At 44.3% G+C, this 15,701-nt stretch overlaps 2 protein-coding genes across 3 annotated transcripts; both read right to left on the bottom strand.

The window, feature by feature from the left end:
* Window positions 1-1,993: 1,993 nt before the first annotated feature.
* On the bottom strand, window positions 1,994-8,235 carry LOC129456943 (serine/threonine-protein kinase 33-like). Of its 2 annotated transcripts, none has more exons than XM_055228023.1 (8): window positions 8,165-8,235; window positions 5,805-5,914; window positions 5,314-5,399; window positions 4,471-4,527; window positions 3,608-3,677; window positions 3,195-3,265; window positions 2,625-2,729; window positions 1,994-2,550 (listed from the first exon to the last, which is right to left on the bottom strand). In XM_055228023.1, exons 1-8 carry the CDS (start codon window positions 8,227-8,229, stop codon window positions 2,422-2,424), a joined length of 693 nt encoding a protein of 230 aa, XP_055083998.1. In that variant the 5' UTR covers window positions 8,230-8,235; the 3' UTR covers window positions 1,994-2,421. The 2 variants fall into 2 exon arrangements, with proteins under 2 accessions (XP_055083998.1, XP_055084000.1); XM_055228025.1 differs by lacking the exon at window positions 8,165-8,235 and adding an exon at window positions 6,282-6,352.
* Window positions 8,236-8,423: 188 nt separating this feature from the next.
* LOC129457048 (serine/threonine-protein kinase 33-like) lies at window positions 8,424-15,687 on the bottom strand. The gene is made up of 7 exons (XM_055228781.1): window positions 15,627-15,687; window positions 14,877-14,979; window positions 13,224-13,337; window positions 11,672-11,776; window positions 9,056-9,194; window positions 8,632-8,714; window positions 8,424-8,537 (listed from the first exon to the last, which is right to left on the bottom strand). Exons 2-7 carry the CDS (start codon window positions 14,949-14,951, stop codon window positions 8,424-8,426), a joined length of 630 nt encoding a protein of 209 aa, XP_055084756.1. The 5' UTR covers window positions 14,952-14,979; window positions 15,627-15,687.
* Window positions 15,688-15,701: the final 14 nt, after the last annotated feature.

Raw genomic sequence — 15,701 nt, 5'->3', positions numbered from 1 at the left:
TAAGTCTGCGCTGACACGGGCAGTACAGGTAAGTCTGCGCTGACACGGGCAGTGTAAGCAAGTCTGTGCTGACACAGGCAGTGCAAGCAAGTCTGCACTGACATTGGCAGTGCAAGCAAGTCTGTGCTGACACGGGTACTACAGGTAAGTTTGTGCTGACACGGGCAGTGTAAGCAAGTCTGCGCTGACACGGACAGTGTAAGCAAGTCTGGACTGACACAGGCAGTACGAGCCAATCTGCGCTGACACAGGCAGAGCAAGCCAGTTTGTGCCGTCACAGGCAGTGCAAGCAAGTCTGCGCCGACACAGGCAGAGCAAGCAAATCTGCGCTGACATGGGCAGTACCAGCAACTCTGCGCTGACACAGGCAGTGTAAGCAACTCTGCACTGACATAGGCAAAGCAAGCAAGTCTGCACTGACACAGACAGTACAGGTAAGTCTGCGCTGACACGGGCAGTACAGGTAAGTCTGCGCTGACACGTGCAGTCTAAACAAGTCTGTGCTGACACAGGCAGTGCAAGCAAGTCTGCACTAACATTGGCAGTGCAAGCAAGTCTGTGCTGACATGGGTACTACAGGTAAGTTTGCGCTGACACGGGCAGTGTAAGCAAGTCTGCGCTGACACGGGCAGTGTAAGCAAGTCTGCGCTGACACGGACAGTGTAAGCAAGTCTGGACTGACACAGGCAGTGCAAGCCAATCTGCGCTGACACGGGCAGTACAAGCAAGTCTGTGCTGACACAGGCAGAGTAAGCACGTCTGTGCTGACACAGGCAGAGCAAGCAAGTCTGTGCTGACAGGGGCAGTACGAGCAAGTCTGTGCTGACTGTGCTGACACAGGCAGAGCAAGCAAGTCTGTGCTGACACGGGCAGTACAAGCAAGTCTGTGCTGACACGAGCAGTGCAAGCAAGTCTGCGCTGGTCTAGACTTGGTCTAGTCTTGGTTTCAAGCCAAAGACAATGTCTAGTCTTGGTGAAGAGTTGCAGTTTGTTCCATCATGTCAGTGAGTCTGGTCAGTGGCTCACAGAGTAGAGCTCAGCGGAGCTGCAGAGGACCCCGATATTTCTCATTTAGTCAGTATGAACCTACCTTAAATATTACCTTGAGTCAAAATTTACAAGATTTATATACCACACATTTAACATGTAACAGGATACAAGGATACAACATTTATGTGTGTGTGGTATATGCATTTATTCACATTCAGTAGTTTGGTGACACATCTGTAGTAAAGGTGGGGACTGAGTGAGATCTAAAGTTTGTCACACGAGCAGTAAAAATGAGGCAGAGGAGAGGTCCCATGTCGAAGGTGTAGTCCCGTGTCATGGGGGCAGTCCTGTGTCCAGGGTAGAGTACCGTGTCGAGGGGGCATTCCCGTGTCGAGGGGGCATTCCTGTGTTGAGGGGGCATTCCTGTGTTGAGGGGGCAGTCCCGTGTCCAAGGGGCAGTCCCGTGTCCAGGGAGAAGTCCCGCATCGAGGGGGCAGTCCTGTGTCCAGGGAGCAGTCCCCTGTAGAGGGAGAAGTCCTGTGTCGAGGGGGCAGTCCCCTGTCTAGGGAGCAGTCCCATGTCGAGGGGGCAGTCCAGTGTCCAAGGGGCAGTCCTGTGTCCACGGAGCAGTTCTGTGTAGAGGGAGTAGTACAGTGCCGAGGGGGCAGTCCCATGTCCAGGGAGCAGTTCTGTGTCCAGTGGGCAGTCCCATGTCGCGGGGGCAGTCCCGTCCTGTGTCGAGGGAGCAGTCCCATGTCGAGGGAGCGGTCCTGTGTCAAGGGAGCATTTAGTTCCTGTGTCGAAGGAGCAGTCCCATGTCGAGTGAGCAGTCCTGTGTTGAGGGAGCAGTCCCGTGTCGAGGGAGCAGTTTCGTCCCGTGTCAAGGAAGCAGTCCTGTGGCACATGAGTTTGGCTGAAAATACCACGTACGTCTTTGACACTTTAGCACATTAGAGAAAAGTCTCACACAGTATAAATAACATATCTAAAGGACATTGGGGAGTTCATGTTGGCCCTCACACTGTAGTCTGGCTGACCCCTGTTGATTCATTGCACATTGTTTCTGGAGAATTGTCCCATTGCTCTGGGCTTGTAGCGTGGCAGGAGACAGGAGCACAGATATAGGGTTTGGGTTGAGTCCTGGTTCAAACAGCCTGGTCTGGCACAGTTTGGCACAGCTAAAGCACAGATATAGGGCACATTCACACTTGTCCTGGTTTAGTTGTGTTCTAGTCTTGGTTAATGTCCGTCATTTAGTCTTATGTAATTTGTCTTAGTTTAGTCCTGATGTGGTGATTGTGCATGTGTGATTGAACCCACAGTTTTACAGAGTAGTCCTGTTCAAATGGCACACTTTGGCATAGCTAAAGCACAGATATGGTTGTATGCAGGATCATGGCTCCATCGGAAGTCTGTGTGCTTTTGTTTTTGTCACTTCCTTCGGCTCCGACTGTTCTCGCTCACACTGGGCCCGTGGATGTGGCCCGGCGCAGGATTGGGGCCCTTGTTTCTTTTCTTTTTGGGCTTTGGCTGTGAGGGTTTGCTGCCCTCTACTGGTGACTGAGGGAGGTTTAAAAAGTTAGTTTAGTTAGAAGTTTTCATAATAATAAATTGTAATGCATTATTGCACAGACCTGTGAGGAGGGCAGAGGCAGAAGAGGAGGAGGAGCAGTCAGCTGAGGAGCTTCACACTTGTGCCCGTTCATTTGGTTCTGGGAGACACCATTGTCCAGTTTGTTCTTCTCATGAAGAAACAAAGCCAAAAGTCAAATAATATTTAACTAACAAAATCCTGTTAGAATTCACATATGACTGGAAAAAATGCATGGGAATCAGCTCTGGCTCTGTTCACACAAAATGAAGGTACATTCCTGGATCAGGCTGCATGTGTGAATCAAGGAAATATTTGTGGCTTTTCCTTTTGGACATTTTTCATGAAAACACCAGGAAATGACACTACTAATGACAATACTGGCTCTGCTCCACTAAACACACAGTTAGTACAGCTTTAATCCATCTGAGAGAAACACCAGCACATTTAAGAATCTGTATGTTTAGACCATAGAGCATATGTACAAAAACACTGTGTGTTTGCATCTGGCTTTTTACTGAAGCACATCGTGTTTAGAGCTTTATACTGAAGCACACCATGTTTAAAGCTGCACCTGGCATTATACTGAAGCACATCATGTTTAGAGCTGTACCTGGCTAGAGCAGGGGTAGTGTGACGGGAAGCTAGCTCTGGGACTGGACTCTGCAGAAACACTGCCATCTGCTGGATGACACACACAGAGCTTTAGTACAACGCTGCCTCTCTTTACACATACACTACAAATCTGATCATAATCTGACTTTATATCTGAAGTTATCTGAAGTTATCTGATTACTGAAATGTAAATACCGTAGTTCCATCTGATGTGAGAAATCTGATTGTTTCAAATTGTTCACAACTGTACAGGTTTTGACAAGGAAAATTATGTAAAAAAGGGTAAACTAATGTAGAAAAGACAAAAATGGAAGATAAATTTCAGTGTGCTATCTATTTGTTGTAGTTAGCTGATTTGACTGTCCCTGTAAAAAGACAACCCTGTGTCCTGTGCCATAGTGAAGCTCTGACCGTGTTTTTGGCACCACAGACTCATGAGCTCCAGGACATTTGGAGGACGCACTGGCTGAGAGAAGTCTCCCTGAAACACACAGACACTTTATATGCTCAGTGGGAAATGTTCATATATATATATATATATATATATATATACACACACACACATATATATATATATATATATATATATATATATATATATATATATATATATATATATATATATATATATATATATATATATATATATATATATATATATATATATACACACACACACACACACACACACACACACACACACCCCCACCTAAAGGATTATTAGGAACACCTGTTCAATTTCTCCTTAATGCAATTATCTAATCAACCAATTACATGGCAGTTGCTTCAATGCATTTAGGGGTGTGGTCCTGGTCAAGACAATCTCCTGAACTCCAAACTGAATGTCAAAATGGGAAAGAAAGAAAGGTGATTTAAGCAATTTTGAGCGTGGTATAGTTGTTGGTGCCAGACGGACCGGTCTGAGTATTTCACAATCTGCTCAGTTACTGGGATTTTCACGCAAAACCATTTCTAGGGTTTACAAAGAATGGTATGAAAAGGGAAAAACATCCAGTATGCGGCAGTCCTGTGGGCAAAAATACCTTGTTGATGCTAGAGGTCAGAGGAGAATGGGCCGAGTGATTCAAGATTATAGAAGAGCAACGTTAACTGAAATAACCACTCGTTACAACCGAGGAATGCAGCAAAGCATTTGTGAAGCCACAACACGCACAACCTTGAAGCGGATGGGCTACAACAGCAGAAGACCCCACCAGGTACCACTCATCTCCACTACAAATAGGAAAAAGAGGCTACAATTTGCACGAGCTCACCAAAACTGGACAGTTGAAGACTGGAAAAATGTTGCCTGGTCTGATGAGTCTCGATTTCTGTTGAGACATTCAAATGGTAGAGTCAGAATTTGGCATAAACAGAATGAGAACATGGATCCATCGTGCCTTGTTACCACTGTGCAGGCTGGTGGTGGTGGTGTAATGGTGTGGGGGATGTTTTCTTGGCACACTTTAGGTCCCTTAGTGCCAATTGGGCATTGTTTAAATGCCACGGGCTACCTGAACATTGTTTCTGACCATGTCCATCCCTTCATGACCACCATGTACCCATCCTCTGATGGCTACTTCCAGCAGGATAATGCACCATGTCATAAAGCTCGAATCATTTCAAATTGGTTTCTTGAACATGACAATGAGTTCACTGTACTACAATGGCCCCCATAGTCACCAGATCTCAACCCGATACAGCATCTTTGGGATGTGGTGGAGCTTCGTGCCCTGGATGTGCATCCCACAAATCTCCATCAACTGCAAGATGCTATTGTATCAATATGGGCCAACATTTCAAAAGAATGCTTTCAGCACCTTGTTGAATCAATGCCACGTAGAATTAAGGCAGTTCTGAAGGTGAAAAGGGGGTCAAACACCGTATTAGTATGGTGTTCCTAATAATCCTTCAGGTGAGTGTGTGTGTGTGTGTGTGTGTGCGTGTGTGTGTGGGGGTGGGGGTGGGGGTGCGGGTGTGTGTGGGGGTGTGTGTGTGTGTGTGTGTGTGTATGTATATATATATATATATATATATATATATATATATATATATATATATATATTCACACATAATACACATAATACACAGACACAAAAAGATGATAATGTTCTCACAGTGATCCAGGGGTTCTCTAGCAGCTGATAGGCCGTCATCCTGTGGGTGGGGTCAGAGGTCAGGAGACATGACATCACTGTTTTGGCTGAAAACAAAAACACACAATTAGTACAGCTTTAATCTTCAACTTTATGCATCATATATCTGTCTGCACAACCCCTGTCACTCTCTCACCTGTCTGCACCTTTCGCTCTGATCTGTGTCTGTCCCAGAGTCCCATACCTGTCACCTGTCATATATCTGTCTCTCTCACCTGTCACACCTGCCTGCCCCTGTCTGCCATTGTCACTTTCACCTGTGTCGATCACAGTCACAGACCTGTCACACCTGTGTCGCTCTCACCTGTCACGAGCAGCGTTCCACACCTGTCTTTTTCTCACCTGTGTTGCTTACAAGGTCCCACACCTGTCTGCACCTGTCGCTCTCACTTGTGTCCCACACCTATCACTCTCACCTCTCGCTTTCACCTGTCTGTACCTGTTGTTCTCACCTGTATCACTCACAAAGTCCCACACTGGATGAGGAAACTTGACTCCTTGTCTCATTTTGTCCAGACGTTTGGTTTTGGATTTGGCCTCAAATGGAGCACAGCCACACAGCCTGCAGCAGACAGGGCATCAGGTTTAGTATAACGTTAGATTAGATTAAACTTGCAGCAGACACACGTGGATCACTGAATGGAGCTGTACAACATCAACAGGACTCTAAGAGCCTTCATTGCAAAGTTGATGAGGTTTTGAAAAACCACTCTTGGCCAATGGACACTTGCACAAGTTACCATCAAATGTGGCATATACCAAGGAGACGCACTGTCCCCACTGCTGTTTTGCATAGGTGTGAACGCCCATCAGCCAAATCATCAACAACACTGGCCACTGATACAGACTCAATGAGGGCACCATCAGTCACCTCTTCTACATGGATGACATCAAGCTGTACATTAAGAATGAACGAGACATCGACTCACTGATCCACACCACCAGGATCTACAGCACAGACATTGGAATGTCATTCGGGCTTGAGAAGTGTAGGCAGCTGGTGACAAAGAGAGGGAAAATAGTCCACACAGAAGGGATCTCACTCCCAGAAGGAACAATAGCAGACATTGAGGACAGTTACAAGTACTTTGGTATCCCACAAGCAAATGGCAACCTTGAAGAGGAAACAAGGAAAGCAGCCACGGCCAAATACCTCAGATGAGTAAGGCAAGTCCTAACGAGTCAGCTCAATGGCAAGAAGGCAATAAACAGCTACACCCTGCCAATAATCATCCCAAATCCAGCACTCTGAGACTGTACACAAGCCGTAAGGAAGGACGCCGAGGACTAGTGAGTGTGAGAGCCACTGTCAAGGATGAAACATTCAAGATCCATATGTACATCAAGGACAAGGCCCCAACAGATGACGTGCTCAGCAAATGTCTCACACAGTGGAGTGCAGAGAAAGAGGTGCTGGAGGAACCATCATGAGAGGACAAGCCCCTGCAGGGGATGCACACCGGAAGTGGCTGTCATCAAGAAATCCTAACAATGGCTAGAGAAAGCTGGTCTGAAGGACAGAGGCACTCCTCTTGGCTGCACAGGCAAGCCTTGAGCACCAGAGCGATAGAGGCCCAGATCTACCACACCAGACCCAAGGTGTAGGCTGTGCAAAGAGGCCCCTGAGACAATGCAGCACATAGCTGCAGGGTGTAAGATGCTGCAGGGAAAGCATACATGAAGCGACATAATCAAGTGGAGCCATAGTGTACAAAAACATCAATGGTACAGACTGGAGACCCCAAGGTCAGGGGTCAGGTGGGAAACACCTCCAAAGGTAGTGGAGAATGATTGAGCCAAGATCTTGTGGGACTTCAGATACAGACTGACAGAATGGTGATGGACCAACCGGACATTGTGTTGGTGGATAAACTACAAAGCAAAGCTGTTGTGGTAGACATCACAGAACCAAGTCATCAGAACATCAGGAAAAAGGAACATGAGAAACTAGAGAAATACCAGGGGCTCAAAGAAGAGCTAGAGAAGGCCTGGAAGGTGAAGGTATCAGGGGTGCCCGTGGTCATCGGAGCACTCGGGGCAGTGACCCTGTGAGATCAATATCAATATGTCATGTAACATGATAAATTATACTTTGACCTGAATGTTTTCGTGGGTGCCAATGTGGCAGGATTATGTCATAATGTACTTTGACAACTTTGACGTGGAAGGGTTATGCTATATGCATCTTGTACCAACACATGCAAGTTTCCCAAGAAAGATCAGATAAGAATATATGTTTTGCACACTGTGTCTTCATTGAACCCAGATAACATGTTCATGTCTGTATATTCTAAGCTAATCATTAATAGAAGGTGACGTGTGCCACTGGTATATAGAGCCCACTCTGGCCATGTAAAATCAGGAGATTGTGTCAAATCAGTTTGAATGATGGCTGCGTCTGTTCGAACCAAAATAAAGAACCTGGTTTGTGGATCTACTCGAGCCTACTGGATTTTTATTTGCGGTGTGCCTCCAGGAAAAGCTGACAACCCCCAAACTGGAGGAGTAGCTACAACAAAAAACAACAAAAAACAACAGACATCTCAGTCCAAAAAAATGCAGTACAGGAACAGCAAAGATACTGCACAGAACCCTCAAGCTCCCAGGCCTCTGGTAGAGGTCCCAAGCATGGCAAAGAGGGGATGAGACCACCCCTATTTTATATATATACATACATACATACATACACACACATGCACATGCACACACACACACACCCCTCCCCTGGTCTTTTATATAAATCATAATGATGTAATGTTATTACAGCACTATTACAGGTCTGTTTCATAAATCCAAATGATGCGTCACTCACAGCATGTACATGATGACCCCGATGCTCCATAGGTCACAGCTGTGACTGTATCCTCGGCCGCTCATCACCTCTGGAGCTGGGGACAGACATCGACTCTCAGGTCTAAGGTTGTAGTATCTGAGTCTAACACAAGAACTTCTCCTGGTCCTTAAGCTTTTACACATGTTTATTTTTAAATTAAACAACATAAAATAGGATGTATGAACTTTTACACACTATTTTTTTTATTATTATGTGAGCTTATAAATGTACGTGTGTGTTATGCACTATGATCTTTACCCATGTAAGCGTGGGTCCCACAGACTTGGGTCATCAGGGTCCCCATCCCAGCCCCTCCCACATCAGTCTGCATGGCCAAGCCAAAGTCTGCCACCTACAGGACAAAACACAAACAGCAGACAAACTATACTTATGTATCATTGTCAGAAACACTTTCACTGATGGGCTGTGTGCAGTAATTTTGTCACCTTTATGATGATTGGAGTATTGTTGTCCTCCACCGGGTTTTTCAGAAGGATGTTTTCAAGTTTGAGGTCTCGATGTGCAATATCTGAGGGAAGTAAACTGTTTTAGTAACAATTCACATTATTGCAGCAAAGGATCATGGTCCATGTAGTTCCCTGCCTGATGTGCACACACCTCATGATCTGATGTGCACATTTCCAAAATTAAACAGTATGTTCAGACTGCAAGTCTTTATCAATGTTTGCTAATGCTCTTTGCTAACCCTCATTCATCAAGTCAACATGAAACGGTTTTGCTCCAAGGCCAGGTCTTTGTGTTTGGACTGTTACCAGGGCAACATGTGCGACTGAGGACAGCGGTGTGACAGGCAAACAGACCTGAGATTGATCAGGTGACACCCCCCTGTCCCCTCCGTCCCTCTCTCACCTCTGCGGTGCAGGTACACCACAACCTCGGCTAAGGCGCATATTATGGGCCGTGCCTCATCCTCTGTCAGAAAACGTTTCTTCTTCAGGAGCTGCTTCAGGTCTCCTCCGGCGCACAGCTCCAGGGCTAGGTACATTTTCTGAAACAGCACAGTGAGCATACACACGAGTTTCAGTAATGAGAAACTGATAACTACCGTATTTTCCAGACTGTACATTGCTCCGGAGTACAAGTCGAACCAGCGAAAAAATGTGTAATAATGAAGAAAAAAACAAGTATGAGCCACACTGGACTATAAGTTGGAGAAATTTAGTTCACAAAATCCGAGACCAAGAACAGACATTTTGTCTTTAAAGGCAACTTATAATTTTACTGAATACGTATCTGGTATGTTTACGTAAGATGTTAAAAGTTAATCAGATGTGCTACATTAGCGTAACATATGTCGACTTATCCACAAACATGAGAGACTCGAGAGTTCTTTTCACTGATGTTTACTGTGGTCTTACTTCTTCATCACAGTTCACACCGTAGAACTAACAAACACATCAAATATAACATAAGCTCTGGCTCATATCACATATACACACAAAACTGTACATGAACACATGGAAAATATACATACCACTTTGTCCTGTGAGTAAACAATCTGGTGAACCGAAAACTTAATAATGCTCACAACCTTAAACTAGACTTATGATAAAGTAAACATTTACAATATTTTTCCAAATGAAAAATCATCACCTTGGTCTTATAAATTAAGGGGAAATAAATAAGGGAAAATTACATATGAAGTGTATAAAAGAAAATGAGTCAGTTTTCTTACAGGTATTACAAACACAACAGCACCATCTAATGGTTAAAAAAGTGAACTGTAACATGTGTATTCAACCGTTACCTAACACATATGTAAACATGTGTATGAAGCATAGACAGAACTGAATATGTGTCTGTATGTTTATAGAAGATATTAACAGTTAATCAGATAAATAAAGCATAAAAAACAAGCTAACAAGTTTATTCTGGATCTCACTCCAAATCACTAAATCCATTGAATTCTTCATCCTCGGTGTCACTTCTGAACAACTCCATCTGCTCCGGAAGCAGATGAAGTGCCGTTGTGGAAGTAGATGGCTGTCATACTGGTACACAAGCCTAGAGTGCCGTCGTCCTCCCCCCTCCTTGACCCTCTGCAGTTTGCCTACAGAGCCAATCGGTCTGTAGACGACGCCATTAACCTGGCCCTTCACTCCATCCTCCAGCATCTGGACACCCTGGGAACCTACGCCACGATCCTGTTTGTGGACTTCAGCTCTGCGTTCAACACCATCCTCCCTGCTCTGCTCCAGGACAAGCTCGTTCAGCTCAACGTGCCTGACTCCACCTGCAGGTGGATCACTGACTTCCTGACAGACAGGAGACAGCACGTTTGGCTGGGGAACAATGTCTCAGACACTCGGACCATCAGCACAGGAACTCCGCAGGGCTGTGTACTTTCTCCCCTGCTCTTCTCCCTGTACACCAACTGCTGCACCTCCAGCCACGACTCCGTCAAACTGGTTAAGTTTGCGGATGACACCACCCTCATCGGACTCATCTCTCACACAGGAGGAGAGAGCCCAGCCCACAGGAGGAGAGAGCCCAGCACAGGATGTTCTACCTGCGGCAGCTGAGGAAACACAAAGGGCCGGTCCAGATGATGGTGCAGTTTTACACGGCCATCATTGAGTCCATCCTCACCTCCTCCATCACTGTGTGGTTCACTGGGGCCACTGCCAGGGACAAACAGAGACTGCAGCGCATTGTGCGCTCTGCTGAGAAGGTGATTGGCTGCAGCCTTCCATCGATACAGGACCTGTACGTCTCCAGGACTCGGGGGCGAGCAGGCCGTATAGCAGCTGACATTTCTCACCCTGGACATGGACTATCTGAGCCACTTCCCTCTGGCAGGAGGCTACGGTCCATTGGGACCAGAACCTCTCGTCATAAGAACAGTTTCTTCCCCTCTGCCATTTGTCTCATGAACACTTTATAACATTTGCACAAAACTGGACACTTTATAATACCGGTCACTTTAATAAGTCATGTTTGCACTGTTGTTCTGATGCTGCTGTTGTATATATTTTCTACCTTTAAGTATTTTATTTGATTTTTTACACATATCTTTTTTAACTTCGTGCATGCCCTTATTTGTATTTGTATTTATTCAGTGTGTTTTATGTTGCACTTTATCACCGAAGTAAGTTACTAGTTTGTGAACTGTGTTCACAAACGATGGCAATAAAAGGATTCTGATTCTGTGCAGTTGTCAGTGTGACAATAATGAAGATGTGAAATTATATATTTTAATAATTTCACATATAAGTCACATCTGAGTAGAAGTCGCAACCCCAGACAAACTATGAAAAAAAGTGTGACTTAAAGTCCAGAAATACGGTAACATCACTGTGATAAATTCAGTCCAGTCAAATCAAGCTTCTGGAGACATTACCCACCAGACAGAAGATTCTGAAAATACACTGTAATAGTATCATTTGGATCGCTTTGGCCTCTGGTCTCGTTTCCCACTGAGCAGGTCTGGTCTTATGATTTGGCCTGGTTTGGTCTGCTCCTCACCTGAGCTGTGTTGAGGACCTCCCGCAGGTGGATGATGTTGGGGTGGTCCACTCTCTGGAGGATTTCTATCTCGTTGTCCAGGAGCTTCCAGCGCGGGTGCCCAGGCTGCACACAAACACAGGAGTCACAAGCCCCGTTCACATAGACAGCCTGACCTGGGAATGTGTCTGAAATTTACCAGACCTGGGTGATGTGTGAACAAAGCCACAGCTTTCCCTACATTTCTGATCTGGTAATTTCCTAGGTAAAGTATCAGAAATATGCAGGGAAGGCTTATGTGTGAATTAGGCCTGTAGTCGACGAAACTGCCAATGGATTAGCTGACTATTACGAATCTCTATGTATCTGACACAAACTGCAATTACGCCTGTGCAGAAAATCAGAAAACATTAAAAATAAACAACCTATAACAATTCAAATTAATTAAAATAAAGACTACGTAGTTATTTTAATATGTAGAATATTTCAATTTGTGGTGCTGTTTTAAAATTTATTATGCCAAAAAATTTGCATTAGCGCTAGGATTAGCGTTAGCATTGTAAGGTATTTTCTAGCAGCGCTACATCAAACTGGTATCTTGATTAACTAATACAACCCCAATTCCAAGTTGGGACGCTGTGTAAAACTTAAAAAAAACACAGAATACAATGATTTGCAAATCCTTTTACCTATACTGAACTGAATAAACTACAAAGATATGATATTTAATGTTTAAACTGATAAACGTTATAGTTTTTAAGCAAATATTCACAAATTTTCAATTTGATGTCTGCAACACATTCCAATAAAGCTGGGACAGGGGCAACAAAAGCTCTGCAGCTCTCTGTCTACTGCCTGATGTTTAAATATTTATTCATTTTAGCGTGACCTGTGACCTCATAGATATAACACTAAACAGGAAGCAGTGACGCTAACAGTGAGGTTGGGGGTGCTGTTGTGCACAGAGTCTGTTGACAAAACCACTAAAGGATTACAGCAGTAATAATAAAGCCAATTCTATTTTCATTCATTTAAAATAATGTGAAACGATGAAAGAAGTTGACCTGGTTCCGGTGCTGGTGCACGTATGAACCCGGATCACTGAATGTTCTGATATTTTGTAAAAATATAAAATCTGTCAACTGGACAAAAAATTGCATGAGTGAAGACATTTGGCTGCTCATCCAAGACACTTCTTCAGTTCTGGTCAGATACTGCTGGACACTCCCTTATATCTTTATGAATATGCTGACTATGACCCAGGCACAGTGCACACTTAGTGTAGCTCAATAGACCTTGTCTACAAACAGAAACTGTATATAGGTGTGTTACTTTCAGTGTAGGTAGCTCCTCCCTTCAGAGAAATTTAAGGCAGTGTCCAGCAGTGATCTGACCAGAATTGAAGAAGCGGCTTGGATGAGCAGTGAAATGTCTTCACTCCTACAGTTTTTTTGTCCAGTTGACAGATTTTATTTTTGGCTTTTACCATGGATCAGACCTGGACGACTGAGAGATTAGACAGTCATGTTCCTGGGATGTATGTGTGAGCAGGGCCGTGTAGACTCAGGTGTACCTCGGGTTTGCAGATCTCCTTAATGGCCCAGAGCGTTTGTGTTTCAATGTGTGTGGCTTTGTACACAACGCCGTAGTTCCCTTTACCCAGTCTCCTCTCAATCATGTACAGCCTCTGAACAAGAGAACACACTGCACATGAGGCAGGAACAAGACATCACAATCTGAGTTTGTGTCATTATGAAATCACAAAGGCTGTGGCTCTTTAGAAACTAGAATGTGCAAAGAACAAAATCCAGTTAACCCTGAATTGTCCCTGTGTGTTCGATGCCCTCCCTGTGTGTCGACCCTGTCCTTAGAGGGAAAAACAAAACAAATTTAAACATTTTAAAAATAGTGGAAAAAGAGAAACCTCGAGAAGAACCACAGTGAAGGAGAGATCCACTCCCCTGGACGGACAGCTGCAGATGTGTCCAGGACTAATGTGCATCCATTTTCAGATAGAGTTCAAGACTGTAGAGCCAGAGCCACTGAACTAAGAACCAGAGCCACTCAACTAAGGCTCAGAGCCACTCAACTAAGAGCCAGAGCCACTCAACTAAGAGCCAGAGCCGCTCAACTAAGAGCCACTCAACTAAGGACAGAGCCGCTGAACTAAGGGTCAGAGCCACTCAACTAAAGGTTAGAGGGCAGTTTATCCACAGTAGTGTGGGGGTCATCGTAGCCAGGTCTTGGCTCAAGCCAGTTCAACATGTTCTGAAATGCGTGGGATTCTTAGATTAGTTTAAAGTTCAGATTTCAGTCATTTGGCAGGGCATCTGACACTCTATAGTAAAAGCCGAAGTTAAATCTGTCAACTGGACAAAAAGTTGTAGTAGATGCTTGGCTGTTCATCCAAGATACTTCTTCAGTTCTGGTCAGGTTACTGCTGGACACTGCCTTATATCTGTCTAAAGGGAGGAGCTAACTACACTGAAACTGGAAACAGCTTTGTTTTCAGTTTCTGTTTGTAGGCTAGGTCTGTTGAGCCACATAAAGTGTGAATTGAGCCTGAGACCTACTTAGCATAACCATTCAGCCTAAACAAGTCTACTGGCTATCTCATTTGTTTTCTTTGTTTCCTTTGTTTGCTTTGGGTCTGAGGATGTAGTTATAGATGATGTCTAGGAGTGGTTAGTGGCTTTGAGATGGGGATGTACAGGAGACTGGGGTCCTGAGCTGCTCTCTCGACGGTGTTGATACATTCTCTTATGGAGTGGCTGTTTAGTTTCTCCAATATAATGCTCACTGCACTCTGAATGTAGTAGACACATTACTTTGTTTGTGGCTTGGGGAGTTAAAGAAGCAATTCTTTTTGGAAAGACAATCCTTCCTTCTGTAATCACTTCTACAACTCTTTGTCCAGTTGACAGATTTTACTTTGGCTTTTACTCTGGATCAGACTTAGATGACCGAGGGACACACAGACATCTGACACTCTAGTTATAAACAGATTGTGGACTAAATGAATGGAAACATCATTACTCAGGCACTTGTCTCTTTGTATTTCTGCCCCTTAAATGAAGTTTCCTCTCAGATGTAATGAGGAGAGTGACCCAAGGAGCATCCAGTTTCTGTCTGTAATACGTGTGTAATGTTATGTGATATAGCACAGTGTGATGTAATATAGTATAATGTGAAGTAATGCAGTGTAATTTGATGTTACTCTGCTCACCGTGAGCTCTGAGTCGTTGTGTAATCTTGTGTATGAGACTTCTCTCACTGGAGTCTTCTTTCGCCTTGGGATCATGTCCACATCTCCAACACTCGGCTTTCAGCTGGAAAAAAAAACCCAAAGATGATATCTTAAGCTCTTGTGGCGTCCCTGTAGAATCATTTAACCTGAGGTGGAGGTCAGGGGAGATGTCAAGGTGGAGGTGTCTGTGCTACTGTCAGATTACAGATGTGTTGACCTGGTTAATGGTTCATGTCTCTGTAATTCCTGGACCTATCCACATGAAACAAAAACTGGCACAAAGTTCAATGTCTTTTCTGTATAAATAAACTTTATTTTAGAGCTACAGAAAGCACAACCCCAAAGATCAGATCCCAAACCAATAAAGATAAGTTTAACATTTGTGGATCATGTGTTCACTTCTACACAAGAGTCCAATTCTAAAGATATTTCAGTTGAATAAAAGTCTACAGTTGGTGTGTCGAACTCATCATGACAGCTAGTTCTCATTGTCTATCTCTACTTTTGGACATTTCTTTATTATTTCTGCGCATAATTATGAACAAAATATTATATTTAAAAGCTGTTATTATTCGGAACATTAATTTAAAAGTGCAGTTTTCTCGCAGCTTTGGCTCGTTGCGCACGTCTCCATGGAAACCACGCTGGTGTGCGTAAAGAGCGCTACTTTACGGCTGTTATGGATGATTTAAATAAAACGCATTTAAAGTGCGTTTGTCCGGGTCTTACCTCTGGGGACACCCTGCACACTCAGATCTAAAAACATGCTCAAAACAGCCTCAAAACAAAGTCAGAGCTCATCAG

The sequence above is a fragment of the Periophthalmus magnuspinnatus genome, chromosome 2, assembly GCF_009829125.3.
Source record: "Periophthalmus magnuspinnatus isolate fPerMag1 chromosome 2, fPerMag1.2.pri, whole genome shotgun sequence".
Lineage (NCBI taxonomy): Eukaryota > Metazoa > Chordata > Actinopteri > Gobiiformes > Gobiidae > Periophthalmus > Periophthalmus magnuspinnatus.
This window is presented reverse-complemented; position numbering and strand designations above follow the sequence as displayed.

Bases quoted from the DNA above. Each gene is read 5' to 3' on its own strand.
- LOC129456943 (XM_055228023.1), bottom strand. From the start codon at position 8,229: ATGAGCGGCCGAGGATACAGTCACAGCTGTGACCTATGGAGCATCGGG. The intron at 4,528-5,313 runs GTGAGAACATTA...ATGTCTCAACAG, and splicing joins TAGAGAACCCCTGGATCACT to AAATCGAGACTCATCAGACC. The intron at 2,730-3,194 runs GTACAGCTCTAA...CTTCATGAGAAG, and splicing joins ACTACCCCTGCTCTAGCCAG to AACAAACTGGACAATGGTGT.
- LOC129457048 (XM_055228781.1), bottom strand. From the start codon at position 14,951: ATGATCCCAAGGCGAAAGAAGACTCCAGTGAGAGAAGTCTCATACACA. The intron at 11,777-13,223 runs GTACACCTGAGT...GTTTGTGTGCAG, and splicing joins AGGAGATCTGCAAACCCGAG to CCTGGGCACCCGCGCTGGAA. The intron at 9,195-11,671 runs GTGAGGAGCAGA...GTGCTGTTTCAG, and splicing joins AGGTCCTCAACACAGCTCAG to AAAATGTACCTAGCCCTGGA.